General features: G+C 41.7%; 1 protein-coding gene across 1 annotated transcript in view; it reads right to left on the bottom strand.

Moving 5' to 3' along the window:
* Positions 1 to 13,463, bottom strand: part of kcnn2 (potassium calcium-activated channel subfamily N member 2) — a 97,668-nt gene that overhangs the window by 81,884 nt on the left and 2,321 nt on the right. Inside the window, exon 2 of the mRNA XM_060909283.1 lies at positions 9,707 to 9,802. Within this exon, the coding sequence (XP_060765266.1) occupies positions 9,707 to 9,802 (96 nt within the window). The remainder of the gene's footprint in view (positions 1 to 9,706; positions 9,803 to 13,463) is intronic.

Consider the following 13,463-nt stretch of genomic DNA (forward strand, 5'->3'; position numbering starts at 1 on the left):
ATAATGGAGTTAACTTTTTAGGGTAGTGGGCATGTACTGTCCTTGATCGCCATGCAATGGAGTAGTAAGGTGTCTTCTTCCCTCCACTAGCCTGGGGTAGTGCCTTGAGCAAGCACTAGCAACCCCTTGCTCCCCCTGGTCAGGGTTACAACCAAAGACTAAACTCAGCAGACTGCGCAGAGGAGACCACCACCTGGTGGTTCAACGGGTAGGAAAGTGGACCCAGCAAAGCGTTTATGGAGCACGATCAGGGCATAGTGCAACATTGTTGGCCATCCATTGCATCCCGACCTAGCTCCAGCCATCTTGATTCTGTCTTGCCCCTGGACCCAGTTCGGTCGGGACGAGAGAGTGAGGCTGACGGCTGCGCAACTCTCTTTCACTCTAATCCAAGTCATGACTTCAAATTCAAATTGCTCGAACTATCACCACCCCCACTACAGCACCTATCCATGCATGCCCGACATGTGGGCGTACCTACCTTCAAAGCCCGGACTGGCCTCATCAGTCACCTCCGGACCCACAACTGCCACCCACCAAATTGAAGTCATAGTCATCTTCGACCCCGAAGGATGAACATCATCAAAAGACAAAAAAGATTAACAAAAGACGTTGTAGGTTTGCTCTCCACGGCCCCAGACTGGATGATGACGGGTGACCTGGAGAGGCAGCTGCAAATTCCACCACATATCACCCAGTTCACATTGAGACCTTAGTCTCAGAGACCACAAAGCAGCTGATACTACTGGAGCTAACGGTACCCTGGGAGGAGAGGATGGATGAGGCTCAAGAGAGGAAGAGGGCGAGATACCAGGAGCTGGTAAAGGATTGTTGGAGAAAAGGATGGCGGCCAGATGTACGCCAATGGAGGTGGGCTGTAGTGGATTTGCTGGTCACTCCCTGCACAAGGCCTACGGAACCCGGGGCATAACCGGTGCCAGCAGAAGAAGAGCCATTGGTAACAACATGGAGGTGGTTCAGAGAGCATCCAGATGGCTCTGATTGAAGAGGGCAGAGCAGTGGGGGCAGCAGAATGCCACTAGGACACAGGCCGAGGTCTGATCAGCTTTGGTCAGGTCGCCTGGAAGAGGGTGTCTGTTGTAAGACCAGAGATTCCCAATGACTCCAGGAAAGAACAGTGATGATGTGTTCTAATATGTGTATCAGAGGATGCTTTAGAGAACTGTGTTTTAACCGTTAAATAAGGTCAGGTTAAAGGTCAGGTTTGGGGAAACTATACTGAATATTAATATAACTCTAAAGAACTTGAACTTGAACAATTCTGTTGGCTCAAGTCCTTTGAAAAGGCATCAAGATGAATAAGGATTATGTTGTGGGCGGAGTTATCATAAAGATTTACTTTAGTTACGAAGTAACATAAACAGGTCTTTCTTCTTGTATAACCCCGATTCCAAAAAAGTTGGGACAAAGTACAAATTGTAAATAAAAACGGAATGCAATGATGTGGAAGTTTCAAAATTCCATATTTTATTCAGAATAGAACATAGATGACATATCAAATGTTTAAAATGAGAAAATGTATCATTTAAAGAGAAAAATTAGGTGATTTTAAATTTCATGACAACAACACATCTCAAAAAAGTTGGGACAAGGCCATGTTTACCACTGTGAGACATCCCCTTTTCTCTTTACAACAGTCTGTAAACGTCTGGGGACTGAGGAGACAAGTTGCTCAAGTTTAGGGATAGGAATGTTAACCCATTCTTGTCTAATGTAGGATTCTAGTTGCTCAACTGTCTTAGGTCTTTTTTGTCATATCTTCCGTTTTATGATGCGCCAAGTGTTTTCTATGGGTGAAAGATCTGGACTGCAGACTGGCCAGTTCAGTACCCGGACCCTTCTTCTACGCAGCCATGATGCTGTAATTGATGCAGTATGTGGTTTGGCATTGTCATGTTGGAAAATGCAAGGTCTTCCCTGAAAGAGACGTCGTCTGGATGGGAGCGTATGTTGCTCTAGAACCTGGATATACCTTTCAGCATTGATGGTGTCTTTGCAGATGTGTAAGCTGCCCATGCCACACGCACTAATGCAACCCCATACCATCAGAGATGCAGGCTTCTGAACTGAGCGCTGATAACAACTTGGGTCGTCCTTCTCCTCTTTAGTCTGAATGACACGGCGTCCCTGATTTCCATAAAGAACTTCACATTTTGATTCGTCTGACCACAGAACAGTTTTCCACTTTGCCACAGTCCATTTTAAATGAGCCTTGGCCCAGAGAAGACGTCTGCGCTTCTGGATCATGTTTAGATACGGCTTCTTCTTTGAACTATAGAGTTTTAGCTGGCAACGGTGGATGGCACGGTGAATTGTGTTCACAGATAATGTTCCTGAGCCCATTTTGTGATTTCCAATACAGAAGCATGCCTGTATGTGATGCAGTGCCGTCTAAGGGCCCGAAGATCACGGGCACCCAGTATGGTTTTCTGGCCTTGACCCTTACGCACAGAGATTCTTCCAGGTTCTCTGAATCTTTTGATGATATTATGCACTGTAGATGATGATATGTTCAAACTCTTTGCAATTTTACACTGTCGAACTCCTTTCTGATACTGCTCCACTATTTGTCGGCGCAGAATTAGGGGGATTGGTGATCCTCTTCCCATCTTTACTTCTGAGAGCCGCTGCCACTCCAAGATGCTCTTTTTATACCCAGTCATGTTAATGACCTATTGCCAATTGACCTAATGAGTTGCAATTTGGTCCTCCAGTTGTTCCTTTTTTGTACCTTTAACTTTTCCAGCCTCTTATTGCCCCTGTCCCAACTTTTTTGAGATGTGTTGCTGTCATGAAATTTCAAATGAGCCAATATTTGGCATGAAATTTCAAAATGTCTCACTTTCGACATTTGATATGTTGTCTATGTTCTATTGTGAATACAATATCAGTTTTTGAGATTTGTAAATTATTGCATTCTGTTTTTATTTACAATTTGTACTTTGTCCCAACTTTTTTGGAATCGGGGTTGTACAACATGCCACGTCCCATCAGCAACAAGCATGCCATATTCATTACGTCCATTTTGACATCAATGTTGATGTATTTCCGAATGTAGTGTTGTCTTTTTGGTTCGCATGTCGCCCTTTGTTTGTTCAAATGTGTACGACTTTCTCACGAAATCCTTTTTTTTCTCATCATGGCCATGAAAAATACTCGTTCCTGTTTGGTTGTCAAGTGTCTGGAATTTTCTTTTTCAAGACACCGCAAAGATTTCACCTCGGGTCTAAGACAACGAACTAAAGGGATAAATAATGGTTTAGCCAAGGCTAATATTTATTATGCGCTATTACATCACTGTTGAACATTTTTAAAAACGAATGACGACAGTACACAGGAAGGAGTTACGTACAGGCTTCAGTGCAAGGAAATGTTTCAAATAAAGGCAACAAATGGTGAGAAATAGTGCCTTGCTGAGATGTAACCATAGCAACAAAACTATAAAGGTAGCTTACTGCTAAGTGGAGGGGGAGGGGCTTGAATTTTAGCGAAATAAAAATGGTTTGTATCTTTAGATCATTCAGTTATAAGGAAGCAAAACATTGATCATGTTTGAAACACCGGCCAGCAGACGTGACATGGGCAAGATAACGCTGCCAAAGTGACGCAGTAGTAAAATGTAATTAAGTACGCTTTGTATCATCATGCTCTTTCTGCACGGCTAGTCGGTCATTTTATGATATCAGGAAACTGCTTTGCATGTTATCTCTTACTTATTGCCTGTGTTACTGTAATAAATGCAGGCGTCATGTTACCGCCATGTCAATAATCTTTGTACAGACACAAGAATATTAACTTGCATGTATTTATTTATTTACTTACTTACTTACTTACTTATAAACACAGCAGCTAAATTTAAACCACGGACTGCAGGTGAGCTTCAAAAATATCTTAATATACTACGAAATTATATGATTCAACAAAATGATGTTGATGCACAAGGCAAACTGAGGTTATTAGTATTATTATTAAAATAAAGCTTGTATAATATTTCAGAAGAAATTATCAAATCATGATTAAAGGTAGACTGACTTTCAGATTATTCAAGTGTAGGTCATAAAAAGAATTTTCCCAGACACCCAATTATTTTTGTTTAGTAGACCGAAAACTACTGAATTTGAATCACAGACTTCCAATTTTATTATTATTATTATTATTATTATTAAATAGAACAATTAATGAATTTAGAGCCAAGTGGCCCTAAATTCTCCAGTATTTTTTCCTGCTTCACCATGACCCAATACAAGATACTACGTCATGCATCACATGATGGGCTTTCCCCGTTCGCGCAAGGCATTGTGGGATACAAATTTGAAACAGGAGAGAAAAATGGAGGACGTGAGTGTGCGAATGAAACGCAAAAGACCGACTACAGTAACGGAAAGCGAGAAGAAAAGACGTTGTGTTATATATGAAGGAAAGGAAACGCAGGACCAAACTAATAAATATCGGCGCTCAGCGAGCACCTTGGTATGATCAGCTGTTCGTTTATGGCCCTTTTCCACTACCCTTTTTCAGCTCACTTCAGCCCGACACGGCTCGCGTTTCGACTACCTCAGAGCAGCACGACTCAACTCGCTTCAGCCTTACTCAGCACCCAAAACTCGCACGGTTTTGGAGTGGGGCTGAAGAGAGCCAAACCGAGCCGAGTGGGGCTAGGGGCGTGAGGAGACACTCCCCTGTGCACTGATTGGTGAGGAGGAGTGTCCTCACATGTCCACACACGCCCCGCGAGCACGCTGGGATCTGTAAACACCGTAAACCCGGAAGAAGAATAATTACGAATTACGAGAATTTCTGAAGCCTTATGCGCCTCGCCTCATCTATACGCTCTTGCCAGTATCTGTTGGCGTTGTCGGTGACAACAAGCCACAGCACCAAGACCAGCAACACTAACGACTCCATGTCCTCCATGTTTATTGTTTACTCTCCGGGTCGTGAGACTACCGCTTAAAAGGTCACTGATGTCACTGTTTGCGCTGCCTAACGACATCACGTGACGTCCACCCACTTTCGCTAACTCCACCCAATGTGTCCACCCACTTCCAGCCAGCACGGTTCAGCGCGGTTGTAGTCGAAATGCAACCCCAACAGCCCCACTCAGCCCAACTCAGCACGGCACGGCTCAGCCCAACTCAGCCGCGTTGGTAGTGGAAAAGCGGCATCGTTTAGTGACAGAATGATGGAACTGTCAGTGCACGCTCAAAGGGAAACCTGCGCACGCACACACACACACACACGGACTTACTCTGTCTGCTTGACTGCGCGAAGTGAGCGATTTCATGCACATTATTTGCTTTAATCCACTCAAATTAAATAACTTCCCAGCCACAGAATGGCCTGATATTTTGTGAGATATTACAGAAATAAACATATATCACAATGACCACATTTCAGACGGAACTAAATTTCACCGATTTTATGAAATTGAAAGGCCGTCTAGCTTTAAAGGTTCTGGAAGTGATGTTTTTTCATGACGTTAGCTAAAGCTAGCTGTTTTCAAACTCTACGTTCACGCAATTACACTTGAAAGACATTTTTGTAACCTCTTGAGCTACACTCCAAAAAACGTACAGGAACACACTGCTTGTGCTACAACATCAGAATCTTAGTGCAAGAGGCGGAGTTTTCTGAATGGGCGGGCCTTCCTGTCCAGACCAGTTGAAAGTTATTGGTGTGTATTCATTTTTTTTCCATTTTTACAAAAACTAAACAGATGTTTAATTGCAGTTGATGGAATGTCAGGATAACTTCAGCAAATTTTCCAAATAAGCAAACAAACAAACAAACAAAAAAACAATGTTGTGACTTAATAATCACTGATGCCACCTTTAAAGCGAGTTTATGCAAGAATTCATTCTAGCCACCCAATCAGATTGGATAAAAGGAGTTGAAAAGAAAAAAAATTTCACCTGCAAATGAATTTACGCTACACTCCATCTCTCATCTAACCATTACCACTATTGTAACAATCTTATACACAAAGCAGACATGTTTAAGAACACAGCATTAGCTGACGTACAATTCTATAGCTATAGCGACTCTAAAGAGTGGAGATCGGATCGGATTGTTATTATGTAAGAAAAAACTGACTAATGCCGCTTTTCCACTACCAACGCGGCTGAGTTGGGCTGAGCCGTGCCGTGCTGAGTCGAGCTGAGTGGGGCTGTTGGAGTTGCCTTTCGACTACAACCGCGCTGAACCGTGCTGGCTGGAAGTGGGTGGACACATTGGGTGGAGTTAGCGAAAGTGGGTGGACGTCACATGATGTCGTTAGGCGGCGCAAACAGTGACATCAGTGATCTTTTAAGCGGTAGTCTCACGACCCGGATAGTAAACAATAAACATGGAGGACATGGAATCGTTAGTGTTGCTGGTCTTGGTGCTGTGGCTTGTTGTCACCGACAACGCCAACAGATACTGGCAAGAGCGTATAGATGAGGCGAGGCGCATAAGGCTTCAGAAATTCTCGTAATTCGTAATTATTCTTCTTCCGGGTTTACGGTGTTGACAGATCCCAGCGTGCTCGCGGGGCGTGTGTGGGCATGTGAGGACACTCCTCCTCACCAATCAGTGCACAGGGGAGTGTCTGCTCACGCCCCCAGCCTCACTCAGCTCGGTTTGGCTCGCTTCAGCCCTACTCCAAAACCGTGCGAGTTTTAGGGGCTAAGCAGGGCTGCAGCGAGCTGAGTCGTGCTGTTTTGAGATAGTCGAAACGCGAGCCGTGTCGGGCTGAAGCGAGCTGAAGTGAGCTGAAAAAGGGTAGTGGAAAAGGGCCATAAAAGAAAATGTACACGGCATGTGATGTATCTAATCTCGACTCTTACAGAAGTACACGTTTCCAAGACATATACCTTTACTAGCTAGCTTTTTATTAGCACGCAAGATTGTTCCATTATTAACGTGACAAACACTAAGCGGTGGAATGAATTCATTAGGTGAAGAAACTGTCAGTACTAAAAGAATATATCGAATGAATCTATCCACATTTACTGGATATGAGCAATCACGTGCTCTGATTGGCTACTCTACTACTAGGATATCAGCTCATATACCGTGAGTAGAGAAAAACAAAATGTCGGAGCGTGTTGCTGAACCAACCGAGGACGAAATAAAAACTCTACTCGAAAACAAAACCTGAAAAATCAAAAAAAGCGACAAAATATGGAATAATAGTATTTGATGGTAAGAAAATCTCATCTCATCTCATTATCTCTAGCCGCTTTATCCTGTTCTACAGGGTCGCAGGCAAACTGGAGCCTATCCCAGCTGACTACGGGCGAAAGGCGGGGTACACCCTGGACAAGTCACCAGGTCATCACAGGGCTGACACATAGACACAGACAACCATTCACACTCACATTCACACCTACGCTCAATTTAGAGTCACCAGTTAACCTAACCTGCATGTCTTTGGACTGTGGGGGAAACCGGAGCACCCGGAGGAAACCCACGCGGACACGGGGAGAACATGCAAACTCCACACAGAAAGGCCCTCGCCGGCCACGGGGCTCGAACCCAGGACCTTCTTGCTGTGAGGCGACAGCGCTAACCACGACACCACCGTGCCGCCCCTGGTAAGAAAATATATTTTTTAAATTATTTTTTTAATAATTATTATTATCGCATTTTTCACAAATTGCTCCTGTCATTTCGCCGATTTGTTCACATTCAAAGCGGAAATGATTTTGTCTGACGTTTTGTATAAAGTTTTTATTTATCGAATTTGCAAAAAATAAAAATAAAAATGCTCTGTTTCTCAAAATCCAGTGAACGTGGATAGAATAAAACAGTCATTCCAGTCAAGTTTGTTGCACATGGCTTATAGCCGGCTATCAGCTCATGTACGACTCGATTTCGTGGAATAACTGTTAATTACATTTGTTATTATTATTATTATTATTTTTATTATTATTATTATAATTATTATTATCTTCTGTCTTTTCATACTGAGCGATTGTGATTAGGAAATACCTAATACCATTCGCTATTCCCAACTGCTTACTTAAAAGTACAGTAATTTAATCCATGATACACTCAAACCCACATCCTCCATCTCTCTGTTCGGAATAAAAACCATCTCCATGTGTGAGGTGATATAAAAGTGTGAGTCTGATGATGGATGAAGGTCAGATGAGTTTTGCTGGCGCTTGACATTTTGAGGTTATCTGAGAAATCTCATGTCTCAGAACCTCACAGGTTTATCTCTGTGATTTTGCTTAATCATGGCACCGATGACCGAGCGTACGCTCACCGTGGTGGAATGCGGCACTGATCGTGCAAACGAAATCACAAGAAACGGTCCCACGAATAAAGTGATCAATTTGTTTTAACGATAAGTTATCTATAAAAGCGCTGGTCTAATTTAATGGTCTAATAGGTTCACTTTAACGCAGTGCTGCGAATGTTAAATCAATCTAACCTTCCATTATTGGACCTTTTGGGCGTCTAATGAGAAAAAAAAAGGCATTGATGATGTATAGTGCATTGCACTTAACAGGCTTTTGTTTGATGGAAACGTACAGTGCAGTCCAGCACCTGCTTGGTGGCCTGGTAATAGTGCAAATTGCTGAACATCTTAAGCCACCGACATCCAGTAATTTCTCATATTGTGGCTGGAAGCTGAGAATGCCAGTATGGACTCGATATTGATCTTCACACAGCCAGCCAGCGTGTATAAAATAAAATATACATCATGACAGTGTTGCAGTATTTTTAGTCATTTCCTGATTTGTTGCACATCACAGAAACCATTCATCCGGCACTTACTGACTGCAGTAGGAGATGAAATGAGAGAGAATAAGTGAGATCTTGCTACGAGAGCTGATTCTATTCTCGAAGGCTAGAAAGGAAACAAGAACAAGAACAAAACAAACGCCTTAATCATATCCTAATCATATTCTCATTTACATGATTCCAAGCCTGGTTCTTTTTTTCCCCCCTATTAAAAAAGCAATATACGCTACAAATAAATGAGCTATGAAATCAGGACTCGCAGTGGAAAAAAAAAAATCCCAACGCTGCTCTGACGCAAGGTCATAAAATTGAGCTTCGTCCAAGCGCAGGGAGCTGCTCAGCCGAGCCGAGAGTCCGGAGCGTCCTCTTAACCCTCTCAGGAGACGTAACGACCAAAATGAAACAATTACGCCGGAGGAGAGTGCCGATGAAGCATTCTGGAGCAGCCTCACATGGTGGCGGTGCGTACAGTAAAATCAGCAGTGATGAATTAGTACCTACAGTGCACCGTTCCTCCAGAGAACAGTCATGTTCTTGGACTAGAAATGAGTTTCAGTCGGGGATCCCCTCCGACAATAATTCAACTCAACTCAACACCACGGCTGACCTACACTAAATATCCCAACGTCAAAACATACGATTAATGACTGACGCTTTGAACATTTTACACACATCTCTCTGGAGTGAAAGCTTCAAGACGGCCAGTGGATTTTGCAGGATAATTTGATTAAGGGATGGGATACACTCCAAGGCGATGTAATCGGATTGTGTATTATTAACCACCACATTAAGTGCTCTTCTGAACATGTTTTCACGACAGAGGATGGAGCACAGATCACACTGCCCTCTCAGAATTGATTTAATACAGTGGACCTGATATGAAACGGGAAAAGACTCTGTCTGTGTGTGTGTGTGCGTGTGTGTGTGTGTGTGCGTGTGTGTGTGTTACCTGAATCTCCCGGGCGTGATATATGATAATCAACCCGAGGAGGATGATTGTAGAAAGGCTTATCAGGCATTTTAGAGCTAATGAATACAACGACTCCTGAAAAAGAAGGAAAACAAAAAACATCAGATCATTTACGTTTTACAGCTTCACCTTTACAGCTTAAAACTTCCAGGAGATGTCTGTGGGTCTGTACTTACAGCCCATCTCTCTTGCACATACATACCTTTCCTATTAGTTTCAGTGTAGTCTGAATAATTCATAGCGCTATTTAATAATACGCTTCCGAATTAATTAGTGAATAATACGAAGATGAGAGTTCAAGGGGTTCAGGTAATCCGGATGTCTGCGATGTTAAAGGGTCAACTGTGCTACTCCTTCCCTTTTTCTGTTACTCAATGAAATATTTATGGGTCTATGTTTACTGGGTCGAGTCGCATGCTTTCTTAGAGTTCTTTAGAATTATGGTGGTGAGAATGATGATCAGTTTAGCTTTCAGGACCCCAGCTTGGTTGTTGCAGTGTTGGTCGCTGTGGATCGGTGACGTAAATAATGTTTAGCTACGATATTGATGCCTTTTGAAGAAGAGAAGAATAGTAGCTTACTACCCCATGCAGCAAACTGACAAGCTTTCAGGGATTTAACATCAGGACCAACATCAGTCATTCAGTGATGGATGGCAACTTTGGTCTAATGTCATTTTTTACATTTAGCCATTTAGCCAACATTGGGTTCACCAACACAGACAGACTTTGGTAAGAAAAGTGCACATTTGCCAAGGCGGCCCAAATCTGACCCGATATTGGCCCACCAATAAACATCAGGTCAGTGTCAGTTTGCAATCTGGGAAGCCTCTTGAAGAGTTAAACAATAGTAGCTTACTACGATGCGTGTTCTCTACATAGACTATGTAGGTAATGTTTAGCTACTGCAATCAGGATTCTTAAAGAATATAAGAACTGTAGCATCGTAGCTTACTACCAACCTAGCTAGTTACGTAATTTAGCTACTGCAGTGAGAACTTTCAAAGACAGAAGAATACAGCTTACGACCAAATTAGCTAGCTACGTGGTTTTTATTTATGTGTTGCTAGTGTAGTGATGTCTCTTCAAAATAGAACAGTAGCTTACTACCAAGCCAGCTAGATACTGAACTTATGTTCGTAATGTTTAGCTACTGCAATCAGGATTCTTAAAGAATATAAGGACTGTAGAATCGTAGCTTACTACCAACCTAGCTAGTTACGTAGTTTAGCTACTGCAGTGAGAACTTTCAAAGACAGAAGAATACAGCTTACGACCAAATTAGCTAGCTACGTGCTTTTTTTTAATGTGTTGCTAGTGCAGTGATGTCTCACGAAGAATAGAAGCTTACTATGAAGCTAACTAACGGTATAATTTATCTAGATAATTATTTGCTTGAGCAGTGATGTCTCTTCAAAATAGAAGACTAGTAGCTTACTATCAAGCCAGCTAGCTACTGAACTTATGTAGATGTTTTGCTACTGCACTATGGACTCTTAAAGAATATAATAACTGTAGCATCATAGCTTATGACCAGCCTAGCTAGTTATGTAGTTTACCTAGATAACATTTAACTACTGCAGTGAGAACTTTCGAAGCTTACTACCAAATTAGCTCGCTACATGTTTTTTTTAATGTGTTGCTAGTGCAGTCATGTCTCTTCAAAATAGAACAGTAGCTTACTACCAAGCCAGCTAGATACTGAACTTATGTTTGTAATGTTTAGCTACTGCAATCAGGATTCTTAAAGAAAATAAGAACTGTAGCATCGTAGCTTATGACCAACCTACGGTAGCTACAGTAGTTATGTAGTTTAGCTAGATAATGTTTAGCTACTGCAGTGAGGACTTTCGAAGACAGAATGCAGCTTACTATCAAATTAGCTAGCTACATGTTTTTTTAATGTTTTGCTAGTGCAGTGATGTCTTATGAAGAATAGAACTTACTACGAAGCTAACTAACAGCATACTTCATCTAGATAATTATTTGCTTGAGCAGTGATGTCTCTTCAAAATAGAAGAGTAGTAGCTTCCTATCAAGCTAGCTAGCCACAACGCTTATGTAGATAATGTTTTGCTACTGAAATAGAAGAAAATTAGCTTACTAAAAGTAGCTTACTATTTTTGAGAGGAATCTCTACAGTAGCAAAACATCATCTAGATTTAACTAGATAAACATAACTAGCTAGCTTTATCGAAAACTACTTTTCGTCAGTTCTTCTGCATTCATGAAGTGGCAAAACATCTGCACAAACCACGAAGCTAACTAGTTTGCTACTAAGCTATAAGTTGTATTTGTTCTTCAAGAAGCATCACTACATCACTAGCTGAACATTTATCAGCATAAAGTACATAGCTAGCTAGCTAGCGGAAACACTTAAAGGAGTGAATCTTGGAAAAATAAAGTTGTAGTCAATCAGCCGAGACATGTTTGATGTTGCTTCCTTAGTAGTTTACTTACTACGCTAGCTAGCAATGTAGTTTATGCTGATAAATGTTCAGCTAGCGATGTAGCGATGCTTCCTGAAGAACTATTTAGCTTTGTGATTTATGCAGACGTGTTGCTAATTCATGAATCTACAAGAACTGAAGAAAAGTAGCTTTCTACAAAGCTAGCTAGTTATGTTTATGTAGTTAAATCGAGATGATATTTTGCTACTGCAAAGATTCCTGTCAAAAACAGAAGAATACTGGCTTAGTACGGTACTAAGCTAGTTAGCTAGGTAATTCATGTAGACATTGTGTTGCTACAGCTGTTTCGTACCTTATTTTATGTAACACTTAGGGAATTATGTTTATTTAATGACAATCAATGACAATGCCTTGCTGTAATGTTACGACCCCTGAAAAAGTAGCTATATTAAGTACCTTGTTTTATCGAGCTCTTAACTAGCGATATTTATATAAAGCCAATTAACTAGCTTCTTTTAACCAAATCAACACAAGCTAGTGAAAATCAAGGCAGGAGTCCACCATGTGCTCCATGCTGTAAACATTGTTCCAGGAAGTAGTTCAATCCAGAGGTTCTTAAAGACCTTCAGACGCTCCGTGTTTTCATTCAGTACCATCTGTAGACTTGCCTGAGCAGGCTGTAAAGGTGACAAGTGACAGGATGCTAATTATCTGCTCACGTGTGTCAGGAACTAGATGAGAATACAAAATATGGACCTGGCTGATGGTATTTAAGGGCTGAATTGAGAACCTTTGGTCCTCGGAAACACTTAAAGTAGTGCATTTTGGAAAAATAAAGCTGGAGTCAATCAACCAAGACATGTTTGATGTTCGTTCTTTAGTTATGCACTAGCGCTACGAGGCTCACGTGGGCTATATGTCTGAAATCACACCCTATTCACTGGATCGTCTATGGTGTCGGTATCATGCGCACGCTGCTGTAGGTTAGCGTCCAGGCAACTGGGACAGAAAACCCGTAAAGCACTTTGCCGTTTGGGTATAGCACACATTACCGTGTACACAGAGGTCCGACTGATAGTCATCAGCTAATTATCAGGAACCTTAATTAGATAATTGTGGGTGCCTGAGACTGAAGTTGAAAATCTCTGCTCTAAACAGGTAATAAATACTGAAGACCAGTACGATAAGTTTTCATCATGCAAACTTAGTTATGTGGTTTGGTATTTTTTACACAAACGCAGGACAGAAGTCTTCCTGACTGAAAATTCTGAAATCCAGAATTACTCTTGTTTTTATTTTTAAGAGAGAGAGAGAGAGAGAGAGAGA

Source organism: Neoarius graeffei, chromosome 25 (genome assembly GCF_027579695.1).
Source record: "Neoarius graeffei isolate fNeoGra1 chromosome 25, fNeoGra1.pri, whole genome shotgun sequence".
NCBI classification, from domain to species: Eukaryota; Metazoa; Chordata; class Actinopteri; order Siluriformes; family Ariidae; genus Neoarius; species Neoarius graeffei.